Here is a 17175-nt window from a genome sequence, read left to right on the forward strand (position 1 = left end):
CATAGTCACTGGGTAAATGAGTTTTTTCTGGCACCAGTGGGTGAGAAGCTTGCTATTCTTATGTGTGGAATCATTTAGATTTGTCCCTGTTATCTGGGCAACCCTGTCATACTGCCCTGTACATCAGTCCCGGAAAATATCTATACATTTGAAGGGTCCGGGTGGCCACTCACTGCAGTCTCTGGGGTTAACTTGGTGACATGCCCCTGCCCAAAGCACAAGCAAGCACAGTAAATGCCAAACCATGACCCTGACATCCACCCATATGTTGTTCCTCAAGATCTAAGTCATTAACAGTACACAGACAAGTTCATTCATTACAGCATCTACAATCTAAAATCGCTGAGCCTTCTCCACAGTTCCTGTACCACATTAGCAGAGCCGAAGACCCTCAGTTAGCCATACAGTCCAACTTAGCTCTCTCCCCGAACAGTGCAGACATTCTGACTACAGAGGCTACCAGGTGAGTTCTGACAAGTATGGCCCTATTGCTATATAACTTCTTCCTTTATTTATTTTTAGAGAGAGGGAGAGAAACATCAACGTGTGGTTGCATTTCACATGCTCCCCACTGGAGACCTGGCCCACAACCCAGCCATGTGCCCTGACTGGGAATTGAACCAGTGACCCTTTGCTTCGCAGTCTGGTGCTCGGTCTATTGAGCCACACCAGCCAAGTCTGAAAACTAAGTTCAATTTAGCAATTCTTGATCTCTAGTTAGCAGTCACTGCTCCTAACATTTGGTCTAGGTTGTATGAAAAGTGGGTAGACTCAGCTGAGAAGCTGATTAGGCGTTTTGGTCCATTTGCTTCTTAACAGCCCCAAAGATGACTGCGTTGCTCAGTCTTGAAGCGTTTTCACTTGCAGGTCTCGGGCCTTGTGCCCTGTTCCCCCGCAACCGAAAGGCAGAGAATGAGCAGGCCACGGTGACGGCAGCACTGGGCTGTGATAAACCCTCTTATGTGACCGGGGGATCACGTGCTCGTAGCCTTCTAAACAGATGGGAGGACAACGGCACACTGGTCACCAAAAATGCCCGGAGACGAACACCTGCCTCGCGTGCCACCTTGCTCTGTAACCTCCCCAGAGTTCAGCTGACCCAGCACACTCGGGGGTGCTCAGAGTCCTCGGTATCCCTGGAAGTGCCCTCTGAGACCAAGTTAGCCCTACTTCTCTGTCAGCCCTACATCTGTCCTGGTCTCCGTCTGTCCAACCACCATCTCCAACAATAGCTGCAGGCTGAACTCAGTTTCTTCCTCCATTTCTTCACTTGTATGTGTTGGTGAAACCCTCTGGGCCACTCCTGTATCCCTGCCACTCTAGGCCATTCGCGGGATGCCCACTGCCACGGGAATGACCTTCTGGTGAGGACCCTGCCTTCCACAGCTTCCGGGGTCTCAGAATAGAGCGCGTGGCCTTTGAGATTTGATCACATAAGCCTCATCCTGCCGCCCAATTGCCACCTCCCTCCCGGGGCTCTCAGGGCACAGACGTTTCAAGGTCCTCCCTCTGGTCTCTGCTCAGACCTCTCCCTATTCCTCGGAGAAGTCCAACTGTGAAGTCGGCTTCACATGCACCTCCAGGATTCCGAGTATCCCCAGTGCTTGCCACAGCTAGACGCTGAGTGTGTTGAATAAACTCGTGTCAGTATTATTCCCTTTAATTCTTACAGCCCTATAAAGTGGGTGATGGTCATTTAAAATACTGAAGAAGAAAATGAAAGGAATTTGCTCAAGGCCTTCTGCTAATAAGTGGCAGAGCCAGCAAGTCCAAGAATCGCTTGAAGGCCAGCTGTGTTTGAGATGGGATTTTGACTTTTACCCTGAAAGTTTTAAGATCCGCTCAGCTCAGTTCAAGTTTCCTCTTCTGTTCCTCCTGAGACCAGCCACCACCACGCCCCACCTCCCCACCCCGTCTCCTACAGATGACTTCCTGCCTGGCCGTGCTATCTCTGCCCACACTGCCCTGCTTGCACTCTTGGCATTTGAATAAACACAGCTATGCAAGAGCACAAGACATCCTCTGCAGAGGCCATACGCTGAGGAAAGGCACAGATGCCCGTGCTGCCAACAGCCCCGCCCAGGGTGGCCAGCTCTGTGGAGCCGCGGTCCACTGGGATCCCCTTCGGGCCGCCTGAGTGTCTAATGGGCATCAACAGTTTGGGGATGGAGCTGGAGCCCTGGAGAGATTCAGGCCATTGAAACCATGGTGGCAGATGAAATCACTCAGTACTAGCTTCGCATATTGGTGGCCTCCACCAAAAGTCCCACAAAAGGCAGAAAAACATACCACTTTCTGCAAATGGCAGTTAGAGATGGCCCTGGTTACATGAGCATATCCCTAATTTCAGATTTTCTCACCCCAGAAGCCCCTCTACCCCATGAGCTCATAAACCTGTGAGGTTCCTAGGTACAAAAACAGCACTGGCTCTAACTTAACACAGCTCATATTTTGTGTGGCAAGCAAGGGTCCCCAACCCCCAGGCCACCAACCATTAGCAACTGGGTCACATAGCAGGAGGTGGGCAGCGAGTAAACAAGCAAACAAAGCTTCACCTGTGTTTACAGCCGCTATCCATCACTCACTCCCCATCTCTTGAATTTCCACCTGAGCTCCACCTCCTGTCAGACCAGCAGCAGACAGCAGTTGAACCCTGTTGTGAACTGCACATGCGAGGGATCCAGGGCGCACTCTCCTTGTGAGAATCTAACGCCTGGTCATTACGAGGTGGAGCTGAGGTGGTGATGCTGGCACTGGGGAGCGGATGCAAATACAGACTATCATTGGCAGACAGGTCTGACTGCACGGAGTCAATTGCTTGCAGACTCTCATCAAAACCCTACCAGTGAGTGGCAAGTGACAACTAAGCCGCATCTGGTGGCAGGCTGTAAAGCCATCCCCTGCCCGCTGCCCCCAATCCAGTCCATGGAAAAACTGTCTGCCATAAAACCAGTCCCTGGTGCCAACAAGATTGGGGAACTCTGTTCCGTAACTGAACCAACTCCATTAGTGATAAAGTTAATGGGCTACTGCTGTAGGTTCAATTTTCTTCCCAATCTGGTAGTGCTGAAATTTGAAATGCAAATATGGTCGCAAAATTACTAACTTTTTAACAGTTAGAAGCTTAATTCCAATGTTACAAGCTAGACGAACTTGCCTCATCTCTAAAACCAGTTTCCCTGCTGTTTTTAATAAAAATACTGTCACCATGAGAACCTCTGAGGACAATGGAAATGATTAGATATAAAGCTAAGACCTTCCTGATACAATAGTAGCAGGTACATTGATTTTTAAAAACTTTCCTTTTCAGCAAAAGATACCAATCATATCTTATCTGGAAATGCAGAACAATTCACAACCCAAAGGTGGGGGTGGTGGAGAAAATACGAGAAACTACATTTCAGTACCAAAGGCAGTTGGTGTGGGGCCCAGTACAGAGGCATCACTCTGGAGTCTTCAGTCTGACTCCTCAAACCTCAGCTTTGATTTTCATTTGCCAGTCGACCAGGGGCTTCTGAGCCTCTCTGAGCCAGCGTCTGGCTATAAAACACGGCACTACTACCAGTCTTCCAGTGGGGTGGTGAGAACCAGTCATTAACTACGTGGAGCTCCTAGCCCATGCCTCCATATAACAGAAATCCTAAATATTCTCTTTCCAATTCCCAGGTAAGTCAAACCAGCAGAGTTAAACCCAAGAGATGAGTAAGGATCCCCCCGGGCCCCATTATTTAGGAGACCATTTAGTTCTCAGCCACAAGCTGAAATCTGTGGTCACAGTTCTCAGATATGCTCAACCACAATCTCCACCTGTGTATGAGCAAGTCTTTTAAACCAGAAAGTTATTAGGACATGCCTTAACTGGGTAACACTTGGTTAGAGCATCGTCCCAATATGCCAAGGTTGTGGGGTTTGATCCCTGGTCAGGGCACATGTAAGAATCAATCAATGAATGCATGAATAAGTAGAAAAACAAATCGATGTTTCTCTCTCTAAAATCAATTAAAACAAGCCTTTATGCAGCATCTCCCTAAAAGGGGCGGGACAGGCAATCTGTGCTGTTAGATGTCAGGATGGTGGGAGCTCCTGGAGGGAGAAGGTACCATGAATTCTTGGGGTACAGTTACGTTGTTTCTTCATCTGGGTGCTGGTTGAGTGTAGGTTCAGTTTCAGGACATGAATCAAGCTGACGTGAGTATGCGTGGCAGTTCAACGGGTAAGCCTTTGTTTTCATCCCGTGTCTAGCGGTTTTTCACCTGATATTAGTTCAGGCCAGAGTTGGACGTGTAGAGCAAGAAGAGAGAACCTTTTGCTGCTGACACTGGGCTCCCTCCCTTTCCTGTTGGTCTGACTAGTGAAGGAAGGAAGTTGACAATACTGTTCCACGTCATCCCTGCAGCCAGGCAGACTCAAGCTCAGAGGTGCCCCTGCACAGCGACAGGACAAACGGCCAGGTCTAAAACGAGACACACCACGTACACCACTCCTCCCCACAACCCTCCCCACCCTGCCCTGCTTACCCAAGGAGGAGAGAAGATAAGAACAAAAGGGACCAGGAACAGGAAAGAGAAGGGAAGGGACAAAGACCAGAGTCTCCATAGCCACAAGAATGAAGACACTGTCGAGGACAGACACAGGAATTGAACAGACAAAGCAGGGCAGGAGACTGACATAAAATGGTAGAAAATCTTCCCAGGGTCACCACTGGTCCCTAGTAACAGCCTCTTCTACTGTGAGAGAGGATTCCCCAGGGACTGTGACCCCACAGCTACCAGAGTGAAAACCTGGGAGCACAAGTTGTTAAGCAGCTGCTACCGCTGCACCACACAGCACCCAACACAGGCTGCCCTTCTGAGGACCAGGCCAGCAGGGCTCAGCCTGTGCCGCGGCTCTGAACACCGCTCCCCGCCACCACCGGGTCTCACAGCCTCTGTGGAAAGCTCAGCCAGTGCAAGAAAACAGTGTGGTCAGTGAACACGTATGGAGTCCTCTAGCCACAAGAAGGGGCCCTCCAGCCAGCCATCAGTTTGAACACACTGTTAAGGAATAGCCGCAGGTTCCGGGTCCAAGTCAGCAAACTGAGCTGGGGCATGCTATCCACCCAAAGCCGGGGACAAGCCTGTTGGCACGAGGTCAAAACCCCATGGTGACAGTTTTGTGGTCTTTGGCTGTGCTTTTAAACTTGTTAGAGTAATCACCTGAGGAGTTTACGGGTAAAATATGACCACCATCCTAGAAGTGCACCTCACTCGGCTTCTGCTCTGAAAGCCACCAGCTACTCTCCCTCACCCAGGAGGAGGGAGCAAGACTTGCGAATGGAGTGAAAGGAGAGTCGGCACAGCGCGTGTTCAGCAGGAAGATTCCTTTATAACGGCGGTTTGATGACACTCAGCACTAGAGGAGGGCCTCGTCGGGGCCACGGGAGGAGGGGAGCAGGTCTGAGGGCCCACACGTTCCAGGGCTGACGTCACACGGACACCCACACAGGGCGTGGCTGCCAAGTACCACCCTGAAGCTCCGCCCACCCACCCACCACCAGTTCCATCAAGAACTATGTCACTATTTAATTCTTCGTTTTTGGCCATTGAAGATAAAATCCACCATGATGACAGGATTTCAGCACAAGAGTCTCTTTCCAGTCACGATAGATGTGGATGTCCCAGTTCTTTATGAGAAACAAAAGTCCATTTGACTTCCTCTTGCAAGGACCAGAGAATTTTTTTCTTAGTGATCTGTTGTAATATTTATATATACTAAAAACAAACAAAAAAAAAGCCAACCAAAAAAACGGCTAACAGTCCGTTCTATGCTCTGTTTCCCTGGAAGATTCCCATGATTGCCCCTCTAATAGCTAGAGGGGTCATGTGTCTGGGAACAAAGAATTAAGACACTTCAAAATAAGCAATAAAAATCCTAATGCAACACTCAGAAGCAGATGATGGGCCTGAGCGGGTAGGGGACAGGAGCAGCAACAAGCAGGGGGAGGCCCACTTCCTCCCAGGCTCTCCCTAGGTACGAGCGTGTCACATCGCCCGCACTTGCACTTCTCAAGGCTGAGGACCCTATCCCTCACCCTCCACCCACTTCGGTGACCTGCACACTAAGTTGAGTGGTCTCTGAAACAGGCTGAGGCCAAGGACTGGGACCCACTCTGGAGGGGCCACGCAGACCCCTTTCCGGCTACTCCAAGCAGGCACCTGGGAAACTCACTTCCTCAGGCAACCAAGAGGCATGAAGGGAAAAGGCAAGGAAAGGAGAGGCTTCGAAGGCTTGGCAGAGAAGAAAAGGTGACCAGCAACACAGCGGCTTCGTACCTGGCTCGGTTTTACGGGGAAGACCTGCTGCCACTGTCGCCTGACCCGTGCTGGGGACAGACTGCAGTAAGTCTGCTGCCAGCAACAGCCTGAACATACTCCATATCTTTTCATATGTCTATATGGGTATATATCTATTTATTATTTTTAACTGAAATAAATGCAACAGATTTCCTAAGCTGCTCGGCCCCTGCCCTGAAGGGTTTATGCCTTCGGGCCCGCCGCCAGGCGCACCCCGGCTTGCCATCTGTCCTGCCCCATGCCGTGGGAAAGGCCCCAGGATGAGCAGAGGGGCTACACACAACAGGTGACTGGGAGGAGGGCCTACCTCAGCGAGACTTCTGTTTCTAACCCTGAGAACCTAAGGAGTTGTGAAGGACTTGGAGAGGGAGCTCGGGTTAAAGGTCACCGGGCTTTTTATTGCAGTTGAAGCAGACTCGGACAGGATGGTCCCAGCCTCGGGAAGGGACAGCTCGGCGGTCATGGGAGCACTCGTCGCAGAAGCCCTGTCCGCAGGCCCGGCAGTGGTGCTTGGAGAGCTTGATGCTGAACTCCTTCCGGCAGTTGTGGCAGTGCAGAATCTCATGGTCGGGCACCCAGTACGCCGGCCTGGCTGCATCCTTGACCAGACCTGTGGCAGGGAGGGAACCGTGATGGGCGGGACACACGGCATCCAACACCCCGAGTCCCACTGTGCAGTCAGGCATCATCGGACCCTCTGCTTGCTCACTATCCAACTGCATCCAGAACCACCTATAGACATCTGCAACAGACAGATGCCTGGACTCCCCCTTGCCACCCAGGCCAAAATCTTCGGGGCTGGGACGCAGACACAAATCCGCATGCCTGTCAAGCTCTCCAGGTGACCCTAAGGTGCAGCTGCATGAAGAACCACTGGAGTAATGACAAGAAGTTGTACTGTGGAGTCAGGACATGTCTTCGTTCAAACCCCACTTCCATCGAGCACCAGCCAATCAGCAGCTGCACGGGGTTACAGAGGTTCTCCTGGGTACCCTGGCTTGCTCATCTTTAATAGCCCACCTTCAAGAGCTGTTATGGGGATTACAAGAAATAACGTGTCTAACACACTGGCCTGGGACCTGACAGCAAGTGAGCACTTGGTGAGCACAGCTGGCAGGCTCTCTGTGCCAAGGGCAGACCCTGCCTCACCCAGTTACCTGTGGGTACAGATGTAACCTGAACTTCAAGCCTGGGCAAATCCATCTCCTCCTGTGCCCTGGAGTCAAAAGCTCATTATGTGAGCCACAGTAATTAAATTTGCAGTAATTTTGATTACCACCTGCCTAGGAGTCCTTGGTCTCTTCACTACAAAGGGTCGACTTACCCCAGGCCCCAACAACCCTGCCTAAGCCCTCCACACATTAGTGGGTTTCTCTTCCCATCTTGATTACAAGTGCCCCTCACAACCAAAGGTGAGTGGCTAACTTAAATCTAAATGAGTAATAGCTTGGCTGGTATGGCAGATTAAACATGGCCACATATTTGCTGACACTCCTGCCCCCTCTCTCAAATCTAGGCCGGCCCTATGTCTACAGAAGACTATAGTAGTGCCAGTTTCCAGGGCCAGGCCTTAGAAGAAACTGGCAGCTTCTACTTGTCTCTTGGAATATTAGCTCTTAGAGCTCTGAGCCACCAGGTAAAGAAGTTCAGCAACACCAAAGAAACCACATGAAAAGGCCTGGAGAATACGTGGAGAGAGAGGGAGGGCCTGCTGAGCTCAGCCTTCCAGGCATCTCTGCCAAGGCCCAGCATGTGAGTTAGGCTGGCCTGAACCCTCAAGACCAGTCCATCTGCCATACTGGAATATCAGGTAGTAACTGCCACTAGAAGCAGAATTACCTTCCAGACTTAAAGTTGTGAGACATGGTAAAAATGGTGGTTGTTTGAAGCCTTAACATTTTCAGATAGTTTGTTAGGCAGCAACCAGTGGTATGAGAGAATGGCCTCCAGAAATAACACAAAACCACCATGCTTGCTTCAGGCATTCTGCAGAAGCAAGCCTCAATCCGTTTTCAGTCTGCTGTCCAACTGAACCTAGCTCTGCCAGCCTTGACAGAACAACAACCGGGGACAATCAAACCTTTCATCCCACAGACACCGCGCTCAGGAGACGCACTGCCAGGCCCACCTAGTGGTATGTCGATGGCTGTCACCACAGCTCCCAGAGTGTTCTGCACAGCCTCGCCCACCTTCCGAGCGATCAGCGTGCCTCCTTCATCATCCGCCTGTGCCTCAGTAACATCTGTAGACAATGAATGATAAAGGAAAGGCCGTCAGCTTGTAGCCACGTCCCAAATGGAAAACTTGGAGGGCAACAGCAGAGCACTCCTGGAGTCTTCTTCCAGGGAACCACTGTGCTGTCTTGCAGTGGTCGCAAGTCTGGGCTCTGGGTCAGGTCGGCCCAGATTCTAAAACTGGGTGACATCGTTAGTCCTTTCCCTCAGCCTTCCTTTAAAGTAAACCAGAAAGGTGCCAGGAGCATGACCTAGAACCTTTTCCAAGACGAAACTCAGTCTAAGTAAGCCATGTGTGGTAAACAGAGGAAAGGAGTGACTTCCTCCCCCTCCCCCCTCCCGAGGACTAGCACCCCAAGGACTCAGAGAATGACCAGGCAAGACCAAGGGAGCAAATGCTCTCAGAAGAGTGATGCAGTTAGGGATAGGGTGGGCATTTGGGGGTCCAGTTCCCAACACCCAGTGCCCAGGAGAGAGAATCCCCACTCCACCCTCACAGCACCCAGGCCCCACGTTACCTAAATGGATATTCCTGGCTTCGTAGCAGTTGTCACACACCCTCACGGGCACAGGGCCCCAGCCCCGCTCGGGCACGGGCCGCGTCTTGGATGAACAGCCGTCACAGAAGCCCTCCCCACAGGCCCGGCAGTGATGCTTGGTGTCGTTATCTTTAAAGGACGCAGCACACTTGCTGCAGTTCTGTTCCAAGCCCAAAACAAACAGAGGCAGGTAGAGTTTGTGTCTGCTCAGCTGAGAACATTACCGAAACCCACGGGGGGACCACAGGCCCATCCTGAATGGTCCTAATGCAGGGACCCTAAAACCTCCAGCCACCTGGAATGCCCCCACTGAAGCACAGCTGTGGTGATCATTTTCTTCCAAGAAGAGCCTGGAAAGGCTCTCAAATCATTTGGCTGAGTCACAGGGTTCACAGGTAGCCAGAAGGAAAATGAGACTTTGTTTTTTAATGGCTTCTCAAAAGAACCTCTGGGAAGCTGGTGAGGAACGAGTTCCCCGTCACAAAGTATTTGGGCCAAAGCTGGGTGCTCCTTTGCTGTGGGTGCTACAGAGGTTTGTGAATCAAGCCAAGGATGACCCTAAATGATCTCTAATAGTCCCTTTCCTCCAGATTCTGTATCTGAGGCCTAATACATCTGATCAATAATGATTGGCCCTTGCAGGTAAGAAAACTAAAATCCACCACAAAGAAAATACTTGCAGGATAACACAAAGGGAAATCAGGGGGTGAAGAGGACACCAGCTGCCTTCCAGTAACCCCTTTTCCAATACTCTGGGAGCTACCCTGCCAGGGTGGGAAATTCCACACCTCCCCCACAGAACAAGCTCAGGACAGCGTGGAGCGGCCGAGTGAAAAGGGCCGCGCCAGGGATGCGGCGTGTCCTGCCGCACATACCAGGATCTGGGAGTTGGGCCTCCAGTAGGCCGGGGCTATCTGGTCCGTCAGCCAGGACGTTACAGCCTTGGTGGGCCCCAGGCTGAGCTCAGACACCGACTGGGCCATGAAGTTCACCCCGTCCAGGAGGCGCTGGGCAGCATTGTTGTTGTCCTTCAGAAACCCATCGGTCTGAAACGAGAATGCAGGCTCCCATCATGCTCTGAGTGCAGGGAGTCAAAGGAAAAAGGGAGAGGGGTCTTGGGTGAGTTGCACACTCGTCACAGCCAACTCAGAACCACAAACCCCTGGCAAAGAAAAATGGGGACAGACCAGGAATCCCTCTGGCTCCTAGGCAACACCACACCAATGAGTCATTACTGACTTATTCTCTTTAAGGTGACCGTAAGGCTTGGTGCACAACTGTTCAATTCAGAACTTACTCTGCCCATAAGCAAGCTAAACGAGGTCTGTCCAGAAGGTATCCAGCCATGTAATATGAAAAATAGAGACATTAATTGAAGAAGATACAAGACACAAACACTGTACACAGGATAATCACACATCAGTCCCCTTCAAAGCAGGAACCCTGGATCTCACATAGTTCTCCCAGTTGCCATCAGCTGCTCTGTCATATTTTCCTGAATCTTGATGGTCTGAAATCTCACCACTTTCAAAGATGATTTGAGTTTTTGGAAAAGCCAGAAGTCACAGGGTGAGTTCCCTGGGTGATCTGATGTTTTGCCAAAAAACTGCATGAGACAAGATGCATGAGTGGGCACGCTGTCACGATGAAGCTGCCAATCACAAGCTGCCCAAAGCTGCAGGCCTTCTAAATTATCTGAACAGTTTCCATGGAGGAATGTTCAGGCTTAACACAAAATTTGATGCAGATCTGTTCCTCTACTTGCTCAGTCATTTTGAATGTGACAGCCACATAGTACGCATGCTCACTCAACAGCATCTACTGCCCCCACTGACTAGTACAGTGAAATCATCATTGTTCATGCACATACATTCCAGTCCACTCTCCTTGGCTGCCAGGTTACAACAATGTCGTGCAAACCATTATAATCTTAACAATGGCTGGACTTTTTCTGGACAGACCTTGTACAATCCAGGAGGTACTCATGTAAAAATGGTACCTCCTGTGGGAAGCCCCCTGCCCCAGGCTGGGTTAGAAGCCCTTCCTCTCAGTTCCTCTAATACCTGTACATCTCCAGGACTCCTATTTCCACGGGTAAGTGAAATATCTGTTTATAGGCTTGATATATGAGACTGAAAACTCTCGGAAAATAATAACCTTTTTCATTTTTGTATTTTTACCAAGTACCTAGTTCAATTCTGAGCACACGATATTCAACAACTTATGCTGAAATAATAAATGAAATGAGTGAATGAATAAACAGAAAGGGAGGGGCATGTATTTCCCTAATGCCAAGGACTATGAGGAGTACAGCCTAAAAGTGAACTATAATATTACTGTTTTCTTGAACTATAAACTATCTTGCCATACAGATGTTAACTTTTACAAGAAAGAACTAATGCCAATCAAAAAACAAAAGACAGCCCTGGCTGGTGTGGCTCAGTGGACTGAGCACCAGCCTGCGAACCAAAGGGTCACAGGTACAAATCCCAGTCAGGGCACATGGCTGGGTTGAGGGCCAGGTCCTGCGTAGGGGGCACTCAAGAGGCAACCACACTTGATGCTTCTCTCCCTCTCTTTCTCCCTCCTTACCCCTCCCTCCAAAACTAAATAAATAAATTCTTTAAAAAGAAATACAGACAGTAATAAAACACTTGGTGAGAAAATTATACTAGAGTGCGGCCACATTAAATCCACAGAACAGAATGGCCTGGGCCAGCCTGTCAATGGGGTCGGCTCCAGAAGCAAGACTACACTGCAGAACGAATTTCAGAGGGGCTGGAGGCCAGAAAGAAGAGGAACGAAACAGCGAGGAAACCGTCAGTTTTATGGTACCCAAAGGGTCCAGGAAAGCTCCAAGTTGGGTCTGCAGATAGGCCTTTCAGGCCGACCGGTGGCTTTAGGAATCACCCGTCAAGGGGAACATCACCAAGTAAAATACATCCCTTAGAGAAAATTGCTCAGCTTTTTCCCATGACAAAAAAAGATTTTGGATGTGTTGTGATTTATGGGTAATTCCAAGTATGTCTTGTGGTTTAATGCAGGATGAAAGCAGAATATCAATGCCTCGTCAACAGATTTGCTTTTCCAAGCTCTTGAATTCAAAAGTCAAATTAAAAACCTACAGTAATAGTTTTTATACTAATAAAGGTCTATAGTAATCCCACTTCTTAGAGTATATGCCAAGAAAATTTCCAAAACAAAGAAATGCCTTTCTCACCTAAAGACGGTCACCATAGCATTTTCTTTAATAAAAGAACCTCAAAAAAACATTGTGAACGTTTAAAAAGGGAATGGGAATCAAAGTATAACACTAGATAGAATGTTACAAAGTGATGACGAATGAGAATCATGAAAAGTGGAAGCAACGTGGAAATAAAACTGTGGTAGGAGGAAAAGGCAGATAAAGCACATGAATTATAACTACATCTATATAAACATATGCATATGGAAAATGAGTGAGAAGACTATGGAGAAATGAAGTTTTATTTGCTGAAGCAATGTAACTATAGATCAAATTTTCATTGATTTAAAATTGTGCTTCGAACATTTATGCAGAAAGAAATGAAAATAACAACCCAAAACAAGAAAGGCTCTCCAGATCACGCCTTCCTAAGCCACCAACGTATGAAATTCACAGTTAACCTTAATTCTAAACAAGTTCCACTTCCCCACACACATGAATAACTGGACGATGCAGGAGAAAGAAGAATAAATAAAGCTGCTCTTACTCCAGGCCACACATGCACAATCTCTGTCCGCACCACTGTATCCACAGGATCTTGGTTCCCAAACCAGTATTGCCGGCTACGATAGACCACGCCGCAGTTAGGACATTCGATCACATACCTACAAGGAATGCAAATAGATACTATTACCCAGCCAGGCGCCTGGGGAGACGAACACACCAAACAACCCTTAGCTATGTTGTTTAAACTCACCCAGACCAGGCATATTTTGCAAGACCCATCCAGGGGGAGTCGGTGGAAGCAGATGTCTTGGGCACTACGCTGACTTCCTTGCCTCTCTCATAGCAGGCCTGCAACATGGAGCACTCTGCCAGCTTCTTCTCTGTACACCAGCCCCATGGTCTCTTCACATCCCGGTGCAGCCCCCACACCCCACAAACCATACCAGCTAAGGGTTTACTGACCCTAAATGGAGCCCATCGCAAGAAAGTTCATTTCTGTAAAGAAGCCAGTACCCCGAATGGTCACTGCATGTATACCCATCCTGGGCCCCAAAACTGAGCTGTAAACTATACACCTGTCACAGACAGAAGAAATCAAAACTGGATTGCTGAGAAGCACTTCCACTCTTAAGGAGAACAAAGAATCATTAGACAGAACTCCTGCATAAAAGTTCAAGAGAAAAAGTTTAAGAGAAGGAGGGGAAAATAGGCTTTAAAAATCCCCTCTAAAAACCATGAGGCCCCAGCAACAAAGACATGTGAGTTCCTTCGGTCAGAACTGGGGAGAAGTTCAGAGATATTCAATTTGAATGTCAGATACTTTGAGATGCAGCAAAGGTGCCCCAAGCCAGTCTTCCCAAAAGGAGGGTGTGACCAGCAAGCCAGCCACTGAAGCAGGGGGAAGCTGGGAGGACTCACCTTGCAGGTATAAACTCGGTTGTCATACTGGTGGGAGTAACTGCAGCGGCTCTTGGCTTCGTGAGGTACTCCTTCCTTCCCATGATTCATGCTGTTCTTACATCCAGCCCTGAGTGAAGCCCAAAAGCTGACAATGAGGCAGCCAAAGAAGCCAAACGACTAATGCAGAAGACTCGGACCCTGAGCCAGACACAGGGCCAGAGCCAGACCCTGGATATTAAGTAGGCCCCAGACACGGAGCACAGGGAGGGCTGACTGTCTCAGAAACCCACACGCCTCTCTTGTGCTTGCAATAGACATCACCACAAAGGCAGAGCGATTTTTACTCGTGTATGAGAAGAAAAAGAGAAGGAAGGAAATGGTTCTCGGAGAAACCACCTGGCCCCTCCACAGGACTAGAGGAACCAGAAGATAATCAGCTTGACAAGAAACTTATCCTGAATGGCTCTCAGGGAATTAAAAAATCCAGACAGCCCTGGCTAGGTGGCTCTTTGGTTGGAGTGTCCTGCTGTGTTATCTTTCCAAGATAATCCTCAGCTTCTCCCTACCCCAGACTGTAGAATCCAAGACCCAAGTCCTTTTTACAAGTTCAGAGCCTGTCAGGCGGCCTGCAGGGTTCAATGCAAAAAGGCTATTCATCACATTTACCGAAAAGACTGAGGTGTCTCTTCCTATCGGTGGGCAAATGTGGAGGACCCGGACAGTGGTCCTAATGTGAGCAAGGACAATACACTGGTGAGGGGGTGGAAGGGGGTGGAGTGACTGTCTGTACAACATGGAAACTGCATCCGACGGTGACACTCTGCATTTAAATCCCCTGGGCTTCATCTAACAAGTCACCAAACTGTGATTTAAGAACCATCAACAGCTCAAATTAACCCAGTGATTCTCAAAGTGTGGTCCCCAACCAGCAACATCAGCATCACCTGAAAACTTATCAGAAATGCAAGTTCTCAGACTTACTAAATCAACCTGTGGGAGCAAGGCCCAACAGTCTGCTTGAACGCATCCCCCAGTTTTTCCTGAAGCACGCTACACTTGGGGGGGTCACTGCTCTGCTCCCCAGACCAGCGTCACAGGCATCACTCAGAAGCATATCAGAAATGCAGAGTCTCACCCAGACCTGCTGATCCAGAATCTGCATTTTAACAAAACCACAAAGTGATGCACAAACATATTGAAGTTTGAGAAGTGCTGCCCTAATGCAATATCCTCAACTCAGGTTCACATCAGAATAATCTCAAGAGCCTTTTAAATATACCAATGCCAATGCTCCACCCCAGGCCCATTAAATCAGCCTCCCTGGGGGTGGGGCCCAGGCCTAGATAATTCTGAAAGCTCCCTGGATAATTCTAAGCATTTGCTCTCACAGTGAAAGGAATCAACAAGGACTGATAGAGGCCCCAGTGCTTTGCACACTGGGGGTATCGAATATGAGTTGAAGAAATGGAATAACTATAATTGAAAGCCCTGGTTGGAGAAACATAAAAAAACTGGCAACCTGAAGACTGAAGTATTCTATAGTAAAAACAGCCCAAGCCAGATGCCAATCAATTTCACATCTAAACTAGGTTGAAATCTTCAGGGGATTCTTCATAAGCATCTGTCCTGGAACCCCCCATAACCTCACAGTGTGGTCCCCCTGTGTGGACCGCCAGCAACACTGAGGAACTTGGAAATCACCATCGCAGGCCCTGCCCCACCCGTAAATCAGAGCCTGTAACTTAACCAGACCCCAGGTGATCTGCATGCACTGTGCTGAGTCTCTGATGGAGAGAGGGCTGGTCTCACTTACCCACAGCTGAGGCACAAGGAGGAGCAGGTGAAGTACTCATCTGGGAAAAAGGAGCTGTGTGCCATCTGGTCATCGGGGATCTCACCACTGAAGCGGTCACTCAACGCCTGGCAAGAGGAAAGGTGACATGAGGCACTCAGCACACAGCCCTGTGGCTTGACCCTTCCCCGACACGCCTTTCTAAGATGCCCTCGCTGCTGGCTTATTTCTTACAGGCTCCACAGGAGGAAGAGGGAACTTACCTTCAACCTTCTTGGACCACCCTGCACCAGTTCTCACCAGTCCACTTTCCAAGTGGTCACAAGTGAGCAAAGTCACTGTTCCCTAATTACCTCGGAGGTTATGAACCCCTCACACTCAATCTTTCATTCAAAACCACCACAGATACTGACTGATGCCCACTTCATCCTTGGGAGGCTGGGACCGAGACCTGAGAAAGTGGTTCGTCTCTAACAGTGGGGCAGAGCAGTGAGCTGGGAGTTTCGTGGGCTTTTATCCAGTTCTGACCACGGGCACACATTTAGAGTTCACTGGGCCACAGAACGGTCCCAATGTAGAAAAATGTGTCATCGGCCAAAAAACAAGGAAGAATTATTACAGTGTTTGGCAGCCTTTTATCAGCTACAGTAACCTAAAAGACAGCAAAGGACCCAAATAAATGCCGAAAAGGAAGATGAAGTGTTTGCAGAGGTAAAGTGAAAATTTCCCATTGAAAGGCACTTCCATTTCCAATCCTGTCTTCCCACATTACATTATACTGAAACTATTCTTCAGGACGACTTTTTTCCCCCCTGGCAGGCCCTTAGTCATATGCAGTGGAAAAGTTATCTAAATTAACAGAAATGGGCTTTCTAGGCTTCAAAAAACCATTAATGCACACAGTTCCAAGCTTCTAATCCTTAGTTTCCCATTCTGAGGCAGCCAGGCACTATTCAAGGGAAGAGAAGAAAAAGTAGCCGAAAACAAAAGGACAAGATGTTACTCACTTTGGTAAAAAGGCAAAAGCAATTTTAAGGTGAGATTATAAAAAGGGCAGATTAGGTTTTAAACTAAGGTTCTTGAGCCCTGCAAGCAGTTTCGCTTAATGAGAACTTACTTGTTAAAGTTCCTTTTCCTCTTTTCAATGAAGTCTTAATACCATGAGCTGCATAGTCAGGTGTTTGCAAGGCCAAGTGATACCAATGTTGAATCAGGTCAGGCATAAGACAAGAGTAGAGGCCAGGAATGTATCACACTGAGGATGCATGACTCACCTAACTGCAAGGATAATGCTCAGCCCATAAAACATCATCTGCCAGCAATGGCCAACCAAGTTGGCAATCCTTGACTTAGACACCCCCAGAAAAGATCTCACAAGTAATAACAACAAGTCCTGTTGTCTTGGGGGTAATTTTTTACATGCTAACTTCGGGAGAACACTAAGATTCTGAAAGATAAATGAAATATATGTGAGTATTAATGAGAATAAATGAGAAGCAAGGCAAGGATAATCATTCACTGGCCTATACTGTCCTCTTCTCTCCTCCTTCTTAACATGACCCAACCTTAGGGGATGATTTTGGTCTCACCTCTTCCATGAAACCTTCTCAACCACTGTAGACACGCCACACTCTGCCTTCTGTAATGGCCTGTTGTATTCAACCTCTAAACTAGCACGGAGTAATTA

General features: G+C 48.7%; 1 protein-coding gene across 2 annotated transcripts in view; it reads right to left on the bottom strand.

Annotated features, from left to right (window-relative positions):
* Positions 1-5344: 5344 nt before the first annotated feature.
* The window catches only part of ZFYVE1 (zinc finger FYVE-type containing 1), a 46000-nt gene continuing 34169 nt past the window's right edge, over positions 5345-17175 (bottom strand). For both annotated transcript variants that reach the window (XM_037127671.2, XM_037127662.2), the window contains exons 5-12: positions 15510-15616; positions 13715-13823; positions 13047-13144; positions 12837-12954; positions 9981-10151; positions 9085-9265; positions 8461-8574; positions 5345-6942 (exon numbers count right to left, since the gene is read on the bottom strand). In XM_037127671.2, the coding sequence (XP_036983566.2) occupies positions 6710-6942; positions 8461-8574; positions 9085-9265; positions 9981-10151; positions 12837-12954; positions 13047-13144; positions 13715-13823; positions 15510-15616 (1131 nt within the window). In that variant the 3' untranslated portion in view covers positions 5345-6709. The remainder of the gene's footprint in view (positions 6943-8460; positions 8575-9084; positions 9266-9980; positions 10152-12836; positions 12955-13046; positions 13145-13714; positions 13824-15509; positions 15617-17175) is intronic.

Source organism: Artibeus jamaicensis, unplaced genomic scaffold (genome assembly GCF_021234435.1).
Source record: "Artibeus jamaicensis isolate MK-2021 breed Jamaican fruit bat unplaced genomic scaffold, CSHL_Jam_final contig_851, whole genome shotgun sequence".
Lineage (NCBI taxonomy): Eukaryota > Metazoa > Chordata > Mammalia > Chiroptera > Phyllostomidae > Artibeus > Artibeus jamaicensis.